Source organism: Hippocampus comes, unplaced genomic scaffold (genome assembly GCF_001891065.2).
Source record: "Hippocampus comes isolate QL1 unplaced genomic scaffold, H_comes_QL1_v1.1 scaffold22, whole genome shotgun sequence".
In the NCBI taxonomy this organism is placed as follows: Eukaryota; Metazoa; Chordata; class Actinopteri; order Syngnathiformes; family Syngnathidae; genus Hippocampus; species Hippocampus comes.
In genome coordinates this window covers 2417286-2438604 of record NW_017806175.1, presented here as the reverse complement: position 1 = coordinate 2438604, position 21319 = coordinate 2417286, and the positions used below count along the sequence as shown (strand labels likewise).

The following is a 21319-nucleotide window of genomic DNA, read 5'->3' as shown; positions in this document are numbered from 1 at the left end:
AGGATGTGAGCGCAGAGAGCAGCCTCAGGTGGCCTGAGCTGTACAAGTGTGGACAGAGGCAGGAGCTTTCCGGGCCCCTGGTGTTTACATCACTCCTATACGCCCTCTATGCTTCACTTGTTCTCTTCTTCATTCCGTGTGGAGTCTACTACAACACTGCCGTCGACTACCAGACCATGGCGGTCACTGTGTCCATGGCAGCCGTATTTACTGCCAACATAGAGGTCAGAGTTGCACACAAAGAATGGAACACCAGTATTGTAATTTTGCTTGACCTAATCTCAAAATGACATTGGTTCTCTTCCATCAGATCGTGCTGTTGACTAGACACTGGACAAAGTTCAATATCGGAGCCATGTGCGTTTCTTTGCTGCTCTACTTCATCTGCTCCAGGATTACACATAGCAAGTTCCTGTTCCAGAGTGCACCGGCTGATTATTTATTTTACGGTATGGTTCTACTTGACTTTGCATCGTCCTGGTTTTTATCAATTTAAAATTTATGGAAACATGTTATGGAAAAGTCAGTTGAATTTCTTGAATACAAATAATAGTTTTTGGCTGTTTGGAGTTCCTGCCCACCTTAAGGGTATTTAAAAATATGAATATTAAGCAGGTGAACAACCATCCAACAACCAATCAGCAGAGCCCCCAGTTTTTTTAAATCCCTACATTTTCGCTATAATTGTAGTTAATTTTGTAAATGTAACATGTAAGTTTGTTATCTTTGTTGATTTGTTTTAAGAATCTTTTTTATTTTATTTTCTTCACAAAAATGTTTTTTTTAGTTCTAGTTAAATTATTTTGGAGAGTTAACTACAGTCACCTTGCTATGTACTGTATTTTTCTGACTAAAAGTTGCTCCCGAAGTATAAGCCCAACTCGACAAACGATGCATCATTAAGAAAAAAAAACATATCCAAGTGGTTCAAGACTGTAAATCTAATTTTTATTGCAAAAGACTAAGAACAGTGAAGGTCACACTCATCATCCAAAATCCCCATTTCCTGATCGTCAGTGTGTTTGGAAATACGCTCTGAGCACACACTGCTACACTGCGACTCTTTGGAAACTCAGAGCATTGATAAAATGTGCTGTTCAATTATTGAGAGTGCCCCAAAAACGGAGTGCCGGAGCCCAGTGTGTTTGGCAGTATCGACGGAGACGGTTCAAGGACGAGCTGCTGACTGATTTGTAACAAAGGAAATGAATGGGAGGCGAATGTGCTTTGCCACTCTGAACACTCTCTCATTGCGGTGTTAAGGTGTCAGTGAATTTCCGAACACACCCTGGTTGAACGAAACCACTAACTGTGAAAAGGTTTTTCTTTTTACTTTAAAATGGCTTACCTTAACTAGAATCCTGTGTCACATCATGGTCAAAGGTAGAAATTTGTTCTTTTGGTGTTGTAAATCTTGTTGTAGTGTAAGGAAGCGGCATGCCAAACTAGCGATATGTCTCACATTAAAAGCCCCGTATCGATTTTGCCGTCTTAAATGAATGGACTGAACCGTGCTTTTTGACCGTTTATGGGCTTTTTTTCAGGTGCATCTGACGAGGCCTTCACAGATCCAGTCGTGTGGCTGGCAGCTCTGCTCACTGCCTGGACAGCAGTCTTGCCCTCAATGACATTCCAAGCCCTCGATGTCATCCGAACCGTCCACGATAAACATAAGGTGAGACTCGTTGCGTGCTACTTTCTGCGAGTAACTCTAATGTCAAATAACTTTGCGGTGCTTTGATGTAGAGTTGCCCGTGGTACTTCTGGCATTGTAATAAAGAATACGGCTAAGAACTCCAAGGATTTATGGGTCCCCATCATTGTATGTTGAACCATATCCCTTGGGGGCACCTTACCCAGAAGCTGTTTTTCAATGAGCTTCATTTGTGACCTGGCGGGGCAAAATGAGTCACCGTGGCCCATATTTAAGAAATAAAATTTTGGCATGATCAAAAAGAGAAATGACATCAACCATTGTGCTTACGCTATTCGTTACATAGCTCGAATAACCTCTTAGAATGCAAATTTTCTATGTCATGCCGTACTACAAAATACTCTCACAAATGCGGGCTACTGATTGCACGTGAAATTTTCATTGCCATGATGACTCGTTAAATTACCGCTGCAAATACGAATCAGTATATATGACATGCCCCCTTTGGCCTGCGTGCCAATTACGCTGCTCGCACAAGCCGCAATGGATCAATCAGAGGTCACGTTTTGGAGCCGTCAGCTCCAGCGTAGAAATAGTTGCGATGCTCCAGTTAATGGGGATTATTTCTGCAATGTTTGCGGATTCCCATCCTAATATGAATTTATAATGATGTATAGAATGAATACAAAATGAGCAAAACGGAATAGTCATTTTTATCCCGATACCTTTATATTGGGGATTCCCCGCATGGACATCGACAACAACGGCAAGGTAATGAGCGACTGTTTTGATTTTTTTTTTTTTTGGCGATAACAGCTGATTTTTTTTTGTTGCATACCTTTTACAAAATGGGATTTTTGAACAGCGGTTATATGATGAAAATGAAGCTTGAATCGATGAATGAGGTAGACGTTTGACCTACTGGACCATTCTCGCCACGTGTCTCGGAATCTACCTGTGCGACTTGGGACTCATTTTGCAATAACGGTTTCTTAAGCCACACGGTTCGAGGGGCCGCTGATGAGATTTTACCTGGATGTGATGCAGGTTCACAGCATGTCCCACCAGCCAGTGGAACTGAGGTCACAGTGCAAAAGGAAGACTTCTCTTTGCCATTCTTCATTTACCATCAATCAAGGACCTGTTTGAAGCACAGTCGTGGATTTTCCGTGTAGGGATGGCCATGAACGAACAATACAGTGGTGGAACTTGTCCACGTTATGAAAAAAAAAAAAGAAATTCCCAGTGACCTTTGAGAGGACAAATACGGGAACACTGTCGAGCAGTTTGAATTCATTTTCATTTGAGACCGCACTCATATTTAAGACAAGGGTTTTCAAATAAACTGTAGCATTTGTGTCCTGTGAAATTTTTCGTCCTGGGAATTGGATCTCAATGGAGTGAAAGTATAAATGCAATTGACTTAATGTATGCATTGAATTCATTTCGTGACCACGCTCGTTCACTGAAAACATTTTTACATACCAGATCTCAAATCATTTTTACCTAATGTGCCTGCGTGGGTTTTCTGCGGGTACTCCGGTTTCCTCCCACATTCCAAGAACATGCATGGCAGGCTGATTGAACACTCTAAATTGTCCCGAGGTGTGAGTGTGAGAGCGGATGGTTGTTGGTCTGTGTTTGTCCTGCGATTAGCTGGCAACCAGTTCAGGGTGTCCCCCGCCTACTGCCCAAAGACGGCTGAGATAGGCTCTAGCACCCCCCATGAGCCTTATGTCCGTAAGCGGATTGGAAAATGGATGGATGGATGGATGGATGAAGGAAATGAATGGAAATACCAGAACAGCAATCGGTTCCAACCTTTGTGTTCCCTTCTGGAGTGCATGCCTTTCTGGCCATCGGGGGCACTATAATGCAGTCATACAAATGTGCGGGTGTGGCTGTGGGTGCGGGTGCGTGCGGCAAATAGAAGTTAGAATTCCCAAACAAGCACAACAAACCAATGACAAGACCTTTGTTTTACAATCGTTTTATTTTAATTTATTTGAAAACACGCAAATGTACCCATATTATCCTTTTTAAGATGTTTTTTTTTGAAGCAGTTTTTTTTCCCTTTCCGTTTTCAAAGTCTCCACAAGAGCAAAACTTTAAAAAAAACAAACAAAAAAATACCACACCCCCCCAAAAAAAGTCCTCCACAGGCTCTCTGGCTTCTGCAGTGGGAGGAGGGGCAAAAGAGGCTCTCTGAGTAGACGTTTTGCGCGTGGGCATTTCCCTCGTCTATTTGGTGCGTCGATGAAAGCATGCGCGTGTGTGTACGAGGTGGAATGGTCAACTGATATATCACATAACCCATAGAGCAGCAAGGAGAGCTGAACATTGTCTTCTCGGTTTGCTCGCCGATTGTCATACCCTCTGTTTTCATCTTTGGTTTCAAAAGGCCGACATTGCCCTCTCCCTCTGTGTGTGTGTGTGTGTGTGTGTGTGTGTGTGTGTGTGTGTGTGTGTGTGTGTTTGTCAGTGCAATACAAGCCACCATCTCCACACCACTTTGTAAACGTAGAAATGCGATGCAAGCGTCTTTGCGCTGATTGTGTGTGGCCCTTCCTTGGCACTATGGGTGGGGGTGTGTGTGTGGCGGGGTTGGGGGGGGTGCTTGCAAAGACGATGGGACATCGCTAACAACAAATGGAAAATGGCAGACTCCATTTTGTGTCGGTGGCAGTTTTTGTGTGACATCAGTACAAAGCCGCCCCCGCCCGGCCACTCGCTACTTTAGTGGCAAGGGGGCGCTCTGCTGCCCGCTGTGGTTGGATGGTAAAAGATGTGGGGAGGTGTTTAGGGGGAAATGATATTTGAGGGGTAGGAGTGGGGTTCTACACTCTGACCCAGCAGCAACGATTAAGATTGGGTAGGGTCAGGTGATTGCATAGTTCTGTGTGCAAAAGCCACCAACCGGAGCCTTTTTATGATTCATTTTTTTCCCCCCTATCAGCAGGACGCAAGTGGCGGGTGATCGGATGCATGGTCACTGCACCACAACACTCCTGCGGTGCACTACGCTGTGAGTGTGGGAGGGGGTGCAAATTTTTTTTTTTTTTTTTTTTTTACACTTATTTCTCGGATTTTGTTGGCATGCGGAGGGAACGTATCGCCAGGTGTTTGACAGTCGGACACAGCAGCCCGTCATGACTCAGACAGCCTCTTTTTTTCCCCCCGTGATTTTATTCAGTCCTTGCCCTCCCCCTTTTGTCCGTCCTCACTGGCCTGCCCCTCTCTCTCTCTCTCTCTCACTACCTTTTTTGTTTTGAAACTGATTGTCTTCTACCATCACAAAGACACTTGGTTCTGATTGATTAATTAACAGGTAACAAAAGAGGGAGAGCACAGTGTGACTGGGGAGGGGGAGCATCGACGTCGGCGGGCCCCCCCCCGACCCCCGCATCCCGTCGACCGAGCGACCAATCCCGTGGAAGCGAAACGACATGCACGTGAGGCTGTTTGACAGTAAATGCCGAGGTCATCGCCCTCACGGGATTGATCGTCCGCCGTCGCTTGTTTTTGGTCAAGAAATGGTTTTGGCATGACAGATATTGCAACCCATACTTTAAAAGAACATGAGAAACACTTGGTCGTTCACAAAGATACAAACACACGCACTCCGAACACAGATCGAAGAGAAGCACGCGGACAGATGAAGCGAATTCAGGGGTCGGCTCGAGCCTGTGTGCGTCCCTCTGATTAACTCCAAGTGAACAGCCTTGTCTTTGGAAAAGCAGGACGCACAAATCGGCAGGACACGAGCCAGACGACCGCCAAAAGCTGAGGAATGAATGCAATTGATTGGGAGGCGAGGAGTTTGACCTCCCCAAGCGCACACTGCCCCCTACTGTCTGGAGTTATATACATCAAAGAAACATGAGGGGGGAGGGTTGCAACAACACATGCACACAACCAGTGACGGAAAGTCTAAAAATGACGACCCCCTCCAATGCTGAAAACCCAAATCTTTGTCTGTTTTCTGTTGTTTATTTGTTTTTGTTTTTTGTTTTTTTAAAGCGAACCAAAATATTCCCACCCTCTCCCAGGTCTTTCCTTTTCTCCTCCTCCCACACAAAATCACAGGTCGTTCCTGTTGGTTTCTATACAGTTATACAATATCCATGCACAAAAGGAACAACAACAACAAAAAAAAAGGACCACCTTTTCAACTAAAGGTGTTGGTCTTCGTTATTCTCTAAGAACATCAGGAGTACTTGAACACACCCACAAAAGTAATTCCAACCCCACCCGAGAGAAAAGACAACTTAAGGGACAGAAGAAAGCCAACAAGAGTGAGATATTCTCCTTTGGTTTGTTAATCGATTTGGTTTGCAAAAGAACATTTTCACGCGTATGGCAGACCACTTTGGCGTCGTCTTACTCAACCTAGCTTCACTTCAGTTGTCAGTACTTGCTCATCACTGGACTGCGCAATTGTTTGAGTTCCAATTGGCATCATATAAAATAAAGAAGGCGCATAGCATGCGAAACAGAAAGCCACAGATTGCGTCGAAGCAAAATTGTGACACGGAAAAAACATAGGGAAATACCACCTGTTCGAAGGCATTTAAAATTTACATTTTTCAGCAAAATTTGCTGTTTGGCCTTGGCAGAGGTTTGGTAAATTTTTCACAGGCGCCAAAAACATTTAAAAGAGAAATGGGTTCCCCAACAACAATGTACTGTTTCCCTAAATTGTTGCAACCAAAAAAATAGTCTACCCACCCCCCCCCAAAAAAATCTTACTTTTTTGTGCTATCTTTGAAGTAGGACAGCAGGAAGTGAAGAAAGATAATTGCAGGACGACACGGGACGCAAGTGGTCTCAAATTGTGTGAAAATTGGCTCTCTCAATGCCTAATCTTGTTTCTTTTTATTCCAATGTTTTGTAACATGGCTCGGAACGAAACATCTTTCTTCTCTTCTGTCTCTTTTGTGGCCCTCCACAGATTCCACACATTCACCGTGTCTTTTCCTTTTTTATGAAAAACAAGTACATGCCGTAGCAAAAATCAGCAAACGTACGAGGAGGAAAAAAAATGAGCAAAAGAAATTCTTTTGTTGTTGTTGTTGTTGTTTTTTAACAGTATAAAGCTTCAAGTCACAAGTTCCAAAACTAACTATCATAGTGTCATAGTTTCATAATCATCGTTTATCATTAGCAGTATTATTTTCAGTTTTTAAATTACATAAAGTTTACATGAAAGGTTTTTGAGGTATTTCAGAATTAATTGTCAAACACATGCCTACCGGCTCTTAGCGCTTGCCGAGGGGGGGTCGGGGGGTGGTGTATGGATGGACAAGGTCAAAGGGGGGGGAGGGAGGCTGTTTGGCTGTTTTTGTGAGTCTTCCACACTTTTAACAGTGCAGCCTCTGTGCTTGCACAAGTGGAGTGAGATGATGAGCTAAGATAACACCAAGTACAAAAGCCCTCTGGGCGCCCGGCACCTCTTGCCTTTCTTTTTTGCCTCCCTCTGTCTCTGTTACACAAAAATATCTCTGATGCGAGAGAGGCAAAAAAAAAAAACAAACAAACAAACAAAAAAATAAAAGACCCTCTCTCCTCAAAAAAAAAAAGTCAGCGAACCACACCGGGCGGGAGGGGCAGAGCGGGAGCTTAAGAACACAAAAAGAATGTGACAGACGAAGGAGCTAACATATCATTTCGATTGAAATAAATAGCGTAGAGAGATTGTTTTATAGACTTTCTACATGATAAAGTGCTTGTATTCGAGTGTATCAAGATGGAAAGTCAATACGGGAGAAAATGCTGACGTAAGCCTGTGTCCGTCTCCCGCGTCCCCTCCCCCTTTACTGTCCATCCAATTATGGGCGCATTGTTTTGGGGGTGAGGAGTGGGGGGGTTGTCGGGGAGGGCTTGCTATCCACCTACGTGTGTGTGTGTGTGTGTGTGTGCGCGCGAGAGCGTTGTATGGGGTTTGTTTATGTGTCCAGTGCAGTCCCACCCGTGGTTGAAGGGAAAAGGCACTCAACTCTGTCCTGCAAGATGGCCACCTCCTCCGAACGTGGCCAGCTGCAGTCTGACTGCGCTGTTACGACCAACACGTATCGTTGTGTGTGTGTGTGTGTGCGTGCGTGTGTGTGTTTGGGTGCCCCCCCAGGCAGTTTGGGAGCGGTAGGCTGCAGTATCTTTGGTATTAGTGGCGGTTTCACAAACCACTCAGCTCAGTGAGGTAGCCATCATTGGTTTTCTCACTACAAACATTTTTGTCAGCCCAAGAGCTGATTCGTCATTTATTCAATTCCCTCCTCCCCCTTTTTTTTGGTACCACTCTTGTAGCTCGTCCTTTTTTTTGCGGCCTTAATTCACTGCTTACAGCAAGGTGAAGTTTTGCGTGTTCAACTCCTGTATCCAAGCTCTTGCACTACTCTTGACTACATTGTTGGAAATGCTACAGTTGCATCTTAAGACCATACGCTGAAAAGTCCCGAGCTTTAGAACAAACACCCCCGCACCACCACAACCCCTCAAAGGTAATTTTTCTTGGTCCCTTTCTATTGAAGGGCTCCAAAAAAAAAGTACCACAGTTCCGACATAAAGATGTCCAAAAAAAGTCATTTCTTCTCCATCAGTTCCCAGTTTCCTTTTCCTTGTGGTAAATGTCTCTTCAGAGTCCATCTGAATGCCAAAATAAAACAAAACAAATGTCCTTCCATAGCCACGTCACTCTTTTAGAAAGTCCTACTTTTTTTTTTTTGTTTTTTTTGTTTTTGATTTCTCAACAAGGTGCCTTACTTTATGCACAACAGAGCACAATAGTAACAAGAAATAGAAACTTTGTGTCTATGGTACGAATTGAATACCCGCATCGTTGTAGAGAGAAAAGGGTGAAGGGGAGGTAGAAAAAACAAACAATGAGCGACTTTATGGACTATTTGCAACACAGACATCCACACGGCTCATCTGTATCGTCTTTTGAGGTTTGTCTTTCAATCCTAATTCGAAGAAAAATCAAAATAATTCAAGCTGATTGTTGATTGCTGTGACGCACACGCATTCTTGTCACCTGTGTGTGAGCCAACTACCGTGTTGTCTGATTGGAATTAAGGCAGTAAAGCATTGGCACCAAAAATTATTGTCGCATTTTTGACAGCTTGCGTGTTGGCTACAGCTAACTCCTTTTGTGTGTATTTATGTGTGTGGTTAAGAGATACGGCATGGAAGTAACAGAAGGTCAGGGCCACACTAAAATGAAAAAAATAATCTGATGAGAATAGTTGTAATCTTACAAAAAGGTATGTGATTGTTTTTTCAATTATTTTTATAAAATAAAATGAGAAAAAGTGTTTTTTTTAGAATTAACCCTTTTGGGGACAGCGGTTACTACAGTGGACAGGTGACATTGTCGAGCCAGAAAACTGATTCATGTGTCATAATCCAAGGTTTGAAGTTAGTTATTTTCTGAGGGCATGTAAATGATTTCAGAAGAGCAATCTGATGGCACGTAGCTCATTGGAATTGCCTGCTTGCTAGACATGGCCGACTTTCTTCGATTTTGATTTTTGTTTGTGGTGTCATTATTTTTTTTTTCCTTTCAGCGTGGCCCAAATACTTCTTTGAATGAAAAAAAAACAACGCCTCCCAAAATAAAAACTAAACCACCGCTGCACCTCCTTTTGTGTGTTGTACCTTTTCCTCCCCTTGGTTTATTTGTAAAGCTTTCAAACTTTTTGGTCTGTGTGTCTGTTCTTGATCCCTGCAATTTTCCGGTTGGGTTTTGAATCATCCCCCCGCCCCCCACCACCTTCTTTTCCGGCTTTGGCTGAAGAGCAACAATAGGGTAATGGCTGCTTATTGATCAATTTGTTGAGCCTCTATCCTCTAAGCTTTGGCCGGCAGGGCGCACTGTGGCTCTGCTCGATCTGTGCAGGCGAGGTGTGCTGCTGTTATATGGGGGTGCCTTTTGTGTCGCCATCTCCACTGGGTGCTCCTTTTACTCTCCTTATAGAAACCGGACGGATGCCCGAGCGTGTTTTTGTCACTTAGCCGTCGCTTCTGGAGTATCGACCATAGGAGGGGGAAAAAAAAGACAAAAAACTCCCGCCGGAACAAAGAGCTTGTCTCAGATGTGTCGCCGGGCCTCTCCTGCGGTTGTGGTCAAAGAACTCTGGGCTCAGGCTTTACAACGGCAGGCCCTCCAACATCTGTGCAAAAAAAAAATATATAGACCTGGGCCTGGAAGACCTGCCGCCGAGCATCTTAATTTTCACCTTGAGGGAGAGGTCGAGGCCCCCGCTCGCTCTGTCTGCATCGATTCATTTTTTTTTTTTTTTTCAATTCATTAGTTGGCCGTGTGATCAGGCGGAGCTGCTTTGTGAGATGGCCGGCCATCGGGGAATACCTTTTAGCCGCGTGATGAGAAGTGGGGGGAGGTACTGCCGACTGCCGAGGCGAGAGAATTGGAAGGCCTTTACGTTGTTTTGGAGGATGACGTCCTCGTCTGTGTGGCGTAGGGCTCGGATAGTAAGGCTATGTGCTGTTGTGTCAGATTTATTGCCGTTCTTCCGTAGAGGGGTGACGTGTAGTGAATCGGGGGAGGGGAAGGAAAAAAAAATCAGGATCGGTGGCTACGTCGGTTGTGCCCAGTACTGTCCAACAACAAATACAGAAAAAATCTTTGGTGTCTCTTTACTTAGATGCCTTAATGATGATTTTCTTTAAAAAAAAAAAAAAAAAAACAGACTCAGAATCAATGATTGTCCTTGTGTAAGTAAGTGGACCTGACCTCACCCCCCCTCCCATTTAGAGCTTGACATTTTTGACCGTCAAAAAAATGATTGCATGGCACGAAGGATTTTTTTTCTTTTTTTTTTGTGTTGGGCCAGGGGTGGGCAGAGGACGGTCCAGGCCCGGATGGGGCTCTCAATGCCAGTTTGCTACGCCTGCTCGCCCAGGCCTGGATTGCCCCCTCCCCCTTCCTTTCAGGCCTTGGAGAAGGTGGTGGCGGAAGTGCCCGGCTGCCCGGGGCCGGTGCCGTGGTCGTCGTGCCAACGGTCCACGCAGCGGCGGCGTGCGTTCATGAAGAAATTGCTGACGGTGCTGAGCTCCAGGCCGAGCTGCTGGGAGATGGTGATCTGCATTTCTTTGGATGGCCGCTTGTTCTCCTTGAAGATGGCGATGAGCGTGCGCCGCTGCAGGTCGGTGAAGACCAAGCGCTGCTTCTTGGGCGCTGTGTTGCGGTCTTTGTGTTGCTCCTGTTCTTTGCGCTTGCAGGCTTGGCGTGGATGGCAGCAGTGGGAGGGATGGGGATGAAAGTGGGAGGCAGAGAGGGGAAAAGAACACAAGGCAAGGTAAGTATACAAAAGTGGCTTACTCTAAAGCTCGGGTCAAGTCGACGTGTTGTGTGATGAAACGGAAGCCCTTTTCTCATTGGCGAGCTGTCCAAAGTTGCTCAAAAATAACTACGGGGGGAGACATTTTTCCAATGATTCCTTCATTATGCACAAATTAAACATTTTGTAACTCGCGCGTGTAAAGCCATAGGAATGTTTTATTCGCAAACTGCATTCCAACCGAATATTTTCTCAGTTTGGGTCTGGCACCAGTTTACATATTTACGTGAACCATTTCATTCATATCAAAAATCTACGACAACTCATTGGGAATTATTTCGCCCGCCCCCGGGGGTGACTGAACACCAGTTTTGGGACTATATTACGATTAATATCCAAGACCCATTTGTTCTCATTTGCTGTTAGCTAATGGTTCTTTCTGAATACTAACAACACGAATGGGTGCTAAATAATCCCCAAAAGCAGTTCCCTGCCGCATACAAGTAAAAAAAAAAAAAACAACGCATTTAGGTCCTGTGCAGAGCCTTCATATTTTCGAGTGTTGGGGAATTTGCTGTCTTCGGACTTAAGAATGCTGCCTGTGTTGTGAGCAACACCAGGCAGTGTGAAATGGGCGGAGATAGGACAACAATGGCCGACGTTCTCTTGTTAGGTTGTATTATTGGCAATTTGCATGCTTATTACACAAAGTCAAGCTTTGTGAAAATTCACCTTTTCTGTTTTGCCCTTTTTATGCCGTATTTTTTACAAGGAAAAAGTCTGAGTTTTTAAAAATATTTTTTTTCCAATATTTTCTCCCGACAAATTAATTTGTGTTTTGGGCTTATTTCCGGGGGAAAAAAAATATTTTGCCTGGAAGTTGCTCAACTCCTAATGGCTGACACCAAAAGCTGAAACTTGAACACAACTTAGTGCTCCAATGGGACAGCCATCCAAAACACACGTCAAAATGCATTTTGAATGGATAAAGCAGCTTCTGAAATCACCCCTGACCTCAACCCCATTGAACATTTGTGGACTATACTTAAAAGCTCCGCCCATGGCAGAAAACAAACCCCTTTGAATCAATTCTCATCATTGTGCCAATAGGAGTGGTCAAATATTCTGCCAAATTGACAATAAGCCATAAACTTGTTCAAATATTAACCACTTATTAGTGGAGGCGTAATTTTGACCGTGTCTTGTTTGGAGAAAACTCAAAATAAAGTGGCTGTGAAAAGGCCCCACAATGTCTACCGAACAAAATTGTGCTGCGCAGCGGAATAAAATCACATCCCGAACTTGTGCTGCTTGGTGGCAACTGGTTTGAAAGTAACACAGCTCGTAAAGTAGTCCATACGCTGGCGAGAAGAGCTTCTCCAGCTCCACTCTTATCACCTATAAAAGTTGATTTAAAGCAAATCTATGTGCCCTGCCCAGTGGGAATATTCCTTCCATCCTGCCGAGTGCAGACAAGGAGTCAGGCTGCTGCGGGGGGGTTTAAAGAGAGTGGGTGAGTGTAAGGTGGGTGCGGGCAGAGGGAGCGGGGGGGGGGGACACTCCTGCTGCTACTGTTTGATTCAATATTAATGCAGTTTGAGTCACGGCGGGGAACCCGAGTGAGCGTTGCACAAAAGTAAGCATTGTGGGATTCAAAATGAGGGCGAAGAAAAGATTGCGCACAACGTGGACAGACGAGATTTTGTGTAAGGAGAAACGAAAGAAGGGAGGGAGGGATAAAGAGGGGCTGGCCAACGGAGGAGAAAAGCAAGATATTGACCCACTTTGCTGTAGGCACCGGCGGTGGAATGGGGGGGCGTTGAGGGGGGTCTCTCTGCTGGGACTGGGGTCAGACTATCCCCCGCTACCCACCCCGAGCAGGTCTACAGTCTGCTACTTCAAACGGAGCCCAGTGGAGCCCACTCGACTGGGCTCTGAGAGGGTATTTATAACCCAACCTTCCACCCCACCCCCTAAACACGAACACTTGAGACTGGCTCCTCTTCCACGTACACGAAGCACATTTCAAAACACTCATTTGACGCTCGGGATTCGGCAGAAAGGCAGAGAAGGCAGGGATTAATACTTAATAGAGTAATGCATTGTGGGTAGGGGGTGAGGGAGCTGCGGGGGAGTGGGGGCAGTGGCACACAGGTGTACGAGTGGTGAGCGGGAATGTTAGGGCGCCACCACCTCCGCGGCCGCCAACGGTCCCCCGCCGACCGAGCGATCGAAGCGCGCCTAAACGGGCTGCGCGTCCAAACTCGGCTTCCCTGCTGTCCCGGTTTAAAATGGAAGGCGAAATGGGGGGCGAAGGGCAAAGAATGAGAAAAAAAGATGTCATCCACGTGTGGTCTCCACCTGCTGTCGCCACCATTGTCTGAACGTCGCCTTCGATCACCCTCGCGCTGCATCCTGGTGCATGTAAAGACGGAATTTGTTCGAACTTGTGCACAGGCTGCATTTTGTGTGTGTGTGTGTGTGTGTGTGTGTGTGTGTGTGTGTGTGTGTGTTTGGTGACTTAATGGTGGGTAAGGGTGGGGGTGTGATTGTGCTGAAGTGGCTGGAGTCAAGCAGTGGCGCTGTGTGTCTAATTACAGTGGAACAGAGCCCATTGATCAGCCATTGCAGTCCAATCTGTTTACGACAGACGTCTAACCTGCACACAGGCCCATCCATCATATTCACGTTGCACATCGACACCGCAGCTATGTATTTATGTATACGGTACTGTACACAACCATACACGTATACACTATTTCAAACCGTTCTTAATTTTTCTCCACCTTGTCCAAAACCCTGCTTCCAGCTGGAGAAAAAGTGCCACAAAGTATCTTGCTGCCACCGCCCTGCTTCATTGTAGGTTTGCTGTTCTTTTGGCCATGAGCAGTGTTGTGTTTGCACCAAACATTCTTTGTGGCCAAAACATTCAACCTTGATTTCAGTCAAATGGACCAAATTCTCACAAACCCGGCAAAACTATTGGAAGTAAAGTGCTGTGCCCAAATTACAGTATTAGAACCTGTACAAGGTGGGCAGGAATTCAGGACTCCATTGTTCGTCATATCTCTAAATTTGCTGACTTATTCCAATATTTTGTCACTTAATTGTTTTTTATGATTTTTTATAATATGATTAGCTTTGGCACATGCTTTGCTAATCTTACAGAAACAATATCAGATATGGTTTTATGCTTCTTTTACCATTGGAAAAAAAAAATAGATCCTGTGCAATTAGTTCTCGCCCACTCTCATATATATATATAAAGCCAATGCAGGTTGACACCTCTGTCGACCACCACAATAATGAACAGTTTTTTTTTTTTAAATACCTCTAAACTGCTGCATTCGTGTCGTATTGTGTCGCCCCAATCATTGTTCATAATGTGAAATACTCTCACCGCAACATCATTATTGCATTTCGACAGCACTTCAAACAACTTTGTAAATGACGACAAGGCAGCTCATTACGGTGGATGGATCGGTGAATTCCTTTCTAAGTCTTATATCAACAACTTTGGACTGGAGGTGGAAATCAATCACAGGGGAAACTCACGAGAGCGAGCGGGATGACGAGACAGCGATTGCGCAATATGCTGGAAGAAAAACCAAACGCCTATGGTGCATCAGTGAACAAGGGGAAAAAAAAAAACAACCAAAAAAATGGGCTTTAATAGCGAGTGAACGGAATGTTATGGTTCTACTTTTTAAAAAGATGAAAAAAAAGATAATCACATGTAATTGTGGCATGGTAAATCTTTCCTCTGTTACTGCTGTAAATACAGGAAAAGGCCTTCGTCTTGCAAGAAAGAGGAGAGATTAAACAGAGCAAATGAATGCAACCTGAATGCGGTACACAAGTTCTTCGACTAACACCGCAGCTGCTGTCGCACTTATACTTCACACCTGAACCGCTTCGTGATCATATACAATCGTTCACGGTTCACAAATAACCTTGGTTAATGAGCCACATGCTGCTTCACGAAATCTATATTGACAAGACGCATTCACGCTGACGCCAAGTAGTCAGGTGACTATTGATAACTCCTGCACAGAACCAAACCTCCATTTTCCTCGGGGACATATTTGGATGGGAAAAAAAAGGCATATTGATGCACGTTTAAACTTTTAAGAGTTTGTGCTTTCAAATATTTATCTTTGTTTCTAGTTGTATGACGTTATAAAAACGTGTTTCGTAATTGAATTATGTTTCGCCTGCACCCTGCCTGCTCTCAAAAACATTCATGCACTGCTAAGATTATCAATGTAGATTTTATCCTTTTCTATATTTATTCTCATGCCTCTCAACCTCTCTCAATCTATTTAGTTGACCCGAGGACCTCTTTCAAGTTGATCCAACCACTCATTCAGGTATACATGCAAACACACACTTATGTAAAAAGTAGAATATGCACGTGTGTATAAATGTGTGTGTGTGTGTGTATACATATATAGAAATACACACACACACACACACACACGCATCCACAAAAGACAATTCGATGGGTTTTCGCAACATGAAAATGACATTTAGTATTTTTTTAATGCATGACATATAGTAAAACCAGGTTATTTTTCTTTCAAAAAAATGTATCTCAAATCTTCTGCATTGGTTAAAATATGAATGTTTTTGGACTTAATTGTTGACTAAAATGACATTTAGGCAATGTCATTTTTATACACTATATATATATATATATATATATACACATTTTCTGAACGTGTGCTGAAGTGGCTGGAGTCAAGCAGTGGCGCTGTGTGTCTAATTACAGTGGAACAGAGCCCATTGATCAGCCATTGCAGTCCAATCTGTTTACGACAGACGTCTAACCTGCACACAGGCCCATCCATCATATTCACGTTGCACATCGACACCGCAGCTATGTATTTATGTATACGGTACTGTACACAACCATACACGTATACACTATTTCAAACCGTTCTTAATTTTTCTCCACCTTGTCCAAAACCCTGCTTCCAGCTGGAGAAAAAGTGCCACAAAGTATCTTGCTGCCACCGCCCTGCTTCATTGTAGGTTTGCTGTTCTTTTGGCCATGAGCAGTGTTGTGTTTGCACCAAACATTCTTTGTGGCCAAAACATTCAACCTTGATTTCAGTCAAATGGACCAAATTCTCACAAACCCGGCAAAACTATTGGAAGTAAAGTGCTGTGCCCAAATTACAGTATTAGAACCTGTACAAGGTGGGCAGGAATTCAGGACTCCATTGTTCGTCATATCTCTAAATTTGCTGACTTATTCCAATATTTTGTCACTTAATTGTTTTTTATGATTTTTTATAATATGATTAGCTTTGGCACATGCTTTGCTAATCTTACAGAAACAATATCAGATATGGTTTTATGCTTCTTTTACCATTGGAAAAAAAAAATAGATCCTGTGCAATTAGTTCTCGCCCACTCTCATATATATATATAAAGCCAATGCAGGTTGACACCTCTGTCGACCACCACAATAATGAACAGTTTTTTTTTTTTAAATACCTCTAAACTGCTGCATTCGTGTCGTATTGTGTCGCCCCAATCATTGTTCATAATGTGAAATACTCTCACCGCAACATCATTATTGCATTTCGACAGCACTTCAAACAACTTTGTAAATGACGACAAGGCAGCTCATTACGGTGGATGGATCGGTGAATTCCTTTCTAAGTCTTATATCAACAACTTTGGACTGGAGGTGGAAATCAATCACAGGGGAAACTCACGAGAGCGAGCGGGATGACGAGACAGCGATTGCGCAATATGCTGGAAGAAAAACCAAACGCCTATGGTGCATCAGTGAACAAGGGGAAAAAAAAAAACAACCAAAAAAATGGGCTTTAATAGCGAGTGAACGGAATGTTATGGTTCTACTTTTTAAAAAGATGAAAAAAAAGATAATCACATGTAATTGTGGCATGGTAAATCTTTCCTCTGTTACTGCTGTAAATACAGGAAAAGGCCTTCGTCTTGCAAGAAAGAGGAGAGATTAAACAGAGCAAATGAATGCAACCTGAATGCGGTACACAAGTTCTTCGACTAACACCGCAGCTGCTGTCGCACTTATACTTCACACCTGAACCGCTTCGTGATCATATACAATCGTTCACGGTTCACAAATAACCTTGGTTAATGAGCCACATGCTGCTTCACGAAATCTATATTGACAAGACGCATTCACGCTGACGCCAAGTAGTCAGGTGACTATTGATAACTCCTGCACAGAACCAAACCTCCATTTTCCTCGGGGACATATTTGGATGGGAAAAAAAAGGCATATTGATGCACGTTTAAACTTTTAAGAGTTTGTGCTTTCAAATATTTATCTTTGTTTCTAGTTGTATGACGTTATAAAAACGTGTTTCGTAATTGAATTATGTTTCGCCTGCACCCTGCCTGCTCTCAAAAACATTCATGCACTGCTAAGATTATCAATGTAGATTTTATCCTTTTCTATATTTATTCTCATGCCTCTCAACCTCTCTCAATCTATTTAGTTGACCCGAGGACCTCTTTCAAGTTGATCCAACCACTCATTCAGGTATACATGCAAACACACACTTATGTAAAAAGTAGAATATGCACGTGTGTATAAATGTGTGTGTGTGTGTGTATACATATATAGAAATACACACACACACACACACACACGCATCCACAAAAGACAATTCGATGGGTTTTCGCAACATGAAAATGACATTTAGTATTTTTTTAATGCATGACATATAGTAAAACCAGGTTATTTTTCTTTCAAAAAAATGTATCTCAAATCTTCTGCATTGGTTAAAATATGAATGTTTTTGGACTTAATTGTTGACTAAAATGACATTTAGGCAATGTCATTTTTTCACACTATATATATATATATATATATATATATATAATTTCAAAAAAATCTATATTTAAATCTATATTTTATTTGTAAAATGTCAATCCCTTGACCTTCAGTCGACTATGCATATTTTGGGCATTTTATTGTTTCAAAAGAATGACGTGTATTTTTGCGTATGGATTTCTATAAAATATGTTTATAGGTACAATACACGAACCTGTAATTCGTGCGTGCCTGTGTGTGTGTGTGTTGTACCGTAGAGTACTGTATTTCATATTCACCGAGTGCCAACGTTCCTGCCTGGTCGTCCACGGCTTGCCACTCGGCCTTTCATCCGCCGGGTGTCGCTCTCGCCACGGCCCTTCTTTGGCAACAGGGGGGCGCCACGATGCGTTGCCTTTGCTACAGGCGCTGGATTTACTAATCAATATCGATCGATCCGGTGAGGAAGGGGGCCCTGATTACTGAACCAAACTCGGCGTAGAAAGGGAGGGCCGGTGGGGGGAAAAAAATCGATCATTGCAGCTTTTAGAGCTCCAGTGGGCACCACCGAGCAGAGGGGGCGGACGTACAGAGAGAAGCAGCCGGGACAAGAGCGCGCATTTGTGGCGTTGCAATGCTCCCCGCTGCTCCCTCGGCCCCGGGGGGACTTGTCAGAAACGGCGGCTTATCCCTCGGGCGACATGTTTTTGCGGAATACATTTACTTTTATAACACGATATCATGCATGGGGAAATAAGCAGCGAGTTCTGGAGTCTTGCGGGAATCGTATTATTAATCTTATTGCTTATAATTTAGCCCTGTTTACTTTCCCCCCCCCCCCCCACACACACACACACACCGCGACCATGGCATTAATATTCCTCTTCCCAGCGACAAACCGAGCGAGGTTAAGAGAAAGGCACATGGCTGTTCAATAATCGATCGATGGATTCGTGAATAATTCGTGTGTGAAATTCACTTGGTCCAATTAATTATGGCCCGGAGGAGTAGTGGGTGGAGATTCATGGTGGGCAAGACAGCCCAGGAAATGGGAGGAAAATAATCGCATATGGAACTCAAAATCTGACAAGTCATACCGCACACGTGTACATTCATGTAATCTCGGAAAACATTTACAGTAGTGCGCAAACTTCTGACGCAGAGTACCAGTTTTATATCTAAAAAATGTCATAAATGTAGAAACAGTATAACATTGGGTGTTGGAAAGTAACACTGCAAGATTACAATACGTTCTGATTTATAGAGCGCTTTCACAACAGCAGCAGCTGTAACAAAGCGTTTAACAAAACAGTTAATATAAAGTAAAATAATAAACACAACACATAACATAAAACACTAACGGGAAAAAATATTAAGTCACGTTTCAATTAAAACGCATTGCATAGAGGTTAAATCAAAATTGTACCAAACGAAATGTTTAAAATCAAACAGTTCTAAAATACGAACTTAACTTGAATATTGAATTTAATTTGAATACCACTGAACATCTCTCTTACCATGCAGAATCAAAATGTAGGTTACCAAATCTGTCAACAAGGCAGAATGCGCATGCGGATAGTGACGTCATTCGGGAAATATATATGTACCGTGAGTTTCATTGTTACCCGAACTACACTGGCTGCGTTCGAAATCACCACATCTGCCATTTCGTACCCTATATGCCGTTTTGTAGTGTCGTGCTGTTTGAATATGTATACTCAGTCATTCCTTTCAAGTGATTATTTTTTCAAACTCATTCAGCCCTTCAAAAAGGGAATGGCAATGGTCACCAGTAAAGCAAAATATCCCATGATGCATTGCGCCGATAGGACGACAAATTCAAGCACTGTGGCATGAAAATGACTACGAAGAACAATACATCACAGCAAGGCTGTACTGTATATTTAATCCAGAGGGGTCTGCAATGAGGGCCCTGGGGCCATTTGTGGCCCGCCACCCATTTTCTAGTGCAAGCGACATGACAAAAAAAACAACTAAAAAAATGACATTTGACATGGGCCATAAGGTTAGCTAAAAAAGGTTAAAGTGGGCGTGGTGAGAAGGGAGGGTGTCAGAAAAATTGGTGCCATTACTATAATTCAATTTTAGAGGCAAAAATAGTTTATTCCACTTTGTGCTCTATGACTGATTTCTGAAGACGTCACATTAATGATCGTCAAGTAACTGTTGAACAAATTATCACTTGACAACAATTTGTCCTTTTTTTGGTTCTGAATGGGGTGATCGGATTTGGCTGCTGTCAATAACTGAACTGGATCTACTCTGTGAGAGAGATGGCCACCCTGAAAAACTTCAACTATTTGCCTTAACACCTTTAACAGAAAGGTGATGAAATTAAATAGACAATATGACCATGATATTATTGTCGGCTTAACTAACGTTAGCGTGTCTCAAAAAATTGAAGAATTAGAAAGTGGCCCTTTCATCTTTCCATTTTTCTGTATACGGCCCTCAAACAAAAAAAAAAGTTTGGACACCCTGACTTAATTTAAAACAGCATAGGGATTGTTACTCTTCAGTTCACCAAAAAGTCCAGTAGAAACCAATGATTCTTTTTCATACAACTTGAGGGAATGACACTTGAAGAATATCTAACACAGTGCATTACCTTGACTCACGACCACTTCACACAATACAAAGTTACAAGGACGCTTCAGAACTCTACCGCTAGATGGCGGCAGCAAACGTAACAACATGCAGTGACCGTCGTTGCGCAATGATGTCCTCGCAGTGAAACAAGACTCAGTTAGTAGCACTAACCCACGAAGAAGAAAGGACAAACCATTAGGTACATTTGTGTTTATACAAGGTTTAGCGTTGCTTGGCATGAGCTACTGTGTTTTTATATGGCGCAGTACTGCTGAGTGCAAATTTTCTTGTTTTTAAAAAAAAAATCACCTATTTGCAGATTTTTTTTTCTCCAATATTTATTTTTCGTTTTTAGTTTAGTTTTTATTTTTTATTTTTGGGGGGGGGGGTGAAAACATACGAATAATGATTTTTATCCATCCACCCATTCTCTAATCCGCTTACCCTCACGAGGGTCGCAGGCGTGCTAGAACCTATCCCAGCTGTCTTCGGGCAGTCGGCAGGGTACACCCTGAACTGGTTGCCAGCCAATCGCAGGGCACACTTAGACGAACAACCATCCATGCTCACAATCACACCTAGGGACAATTTTGAGTGTTCCGTGAGCCTGCCATGCATGTTTTTGGAATGTGGGAGAAAACCGGAGTACCCGGAGGAAACCCACACAGGCAAGGGGAGAATATGCAAACACCACACAGGAAGGCCGGTGCCAGGATCAAACCCTGCACACAGTGAGGCAAACGTGCTCACCAGTTGCCCACCGTGCCGCCGCATTCCCGTTCATTTCAATGGTAAAAGATCATTTGTAATACAAAGCATGGTCATGAAATGAATTAAACTCGCATCTCGAGATACCCCGTCTATACGACATATTGGCAGTTCAGCAAAGCAAATTCACTTGTTCTCTTTTTTCTTTTTTTTTAACCGAACGGAATCTCTCTCTCT

At 43.3% G+C, this 21319-nt stretch overlaps 2 protein-coding genes and 2 long non-coding RNA genes across 6 annotated transcripts in view; 3 read left to right on the top strand and 1 right to left on the bottom strand.

The window, feature by feature from the left end:
- Positions 1 to 2862, top strand: part of atp8b3 (ATPase phospholipid transporting 8B3) — a 32122-nt gene extending 29260 nt beyond the window's left edge. For all 3 annotated transcript variants that reach the window (XM_019897109.1, XM_019897111.1, XM_019897110.1), the window contains exons 26-29: positions 3 to 224; positions 311 to 449; positions 1545 to 1675; positions 2702 to 2862. In XM_019897109.1, the coding sequence (XP_019752668.1) occupies positions 3 to 224; positions 311 to 449; positions 1545 to 1675; positions 2702 to 2803 (594 nt within the window). In that variant the 3' untranslated portion in view covers positions 2804 to 2862. The remainder of the gene's footprint in view (positions 1 to 2; positions 225 to 310; positions 450 to 1544; positions 1676 to 2701) is intronic.
- Positions 2863 to 3445: 583 nt separating this feature from the next.
- On the top strand, positions 3446 to 10591 carry LOC109532414 (uncharacterized). The gene is made up of 2 exons (XR_002171378.1): positions 3446 to 7736; positions 10514 to 10591. It is a non-coding gene; the product is annotated as an uncharacterized LOC109532414 (long non-coding RNA).
- onecut3a (one cut homeobox 3a) overlaps positions 10479 to 21319 on the bottom strand; it is a 22939-nt gene continuing 12098 nt past the window's right edge. Inside the window, exon 2 of the mRNA XM_019897307.1 lies at positions 10479 to 10892. Coding sequence (XP_019752866.1) covers positions 10600 to 10892 — 293 coding nt within the window. The 3' untranslated portion in view covers positions 10479 to 10599. The remainder of the gene's footprint in view (positions 10893 to 21319) is intronic.
- LOC109532415 (uncharacterized) overlaps positions 10734 to 21319 on the top strand; it is a 16288-nt gene continuing 5702 nt past the window's right edge. Inside the window, exons 1-2 of the long non-coding RNA XR_002171379.1 lie at positions 10734 to 10815; positions 10892 to 10968. This is a non-coding gene — a long non-coding RNA (uncharacterized LOC109532415). The remainder of the gene's footprint in view (positions 10816 to 10891; positions 10969 to 21319) is intronic.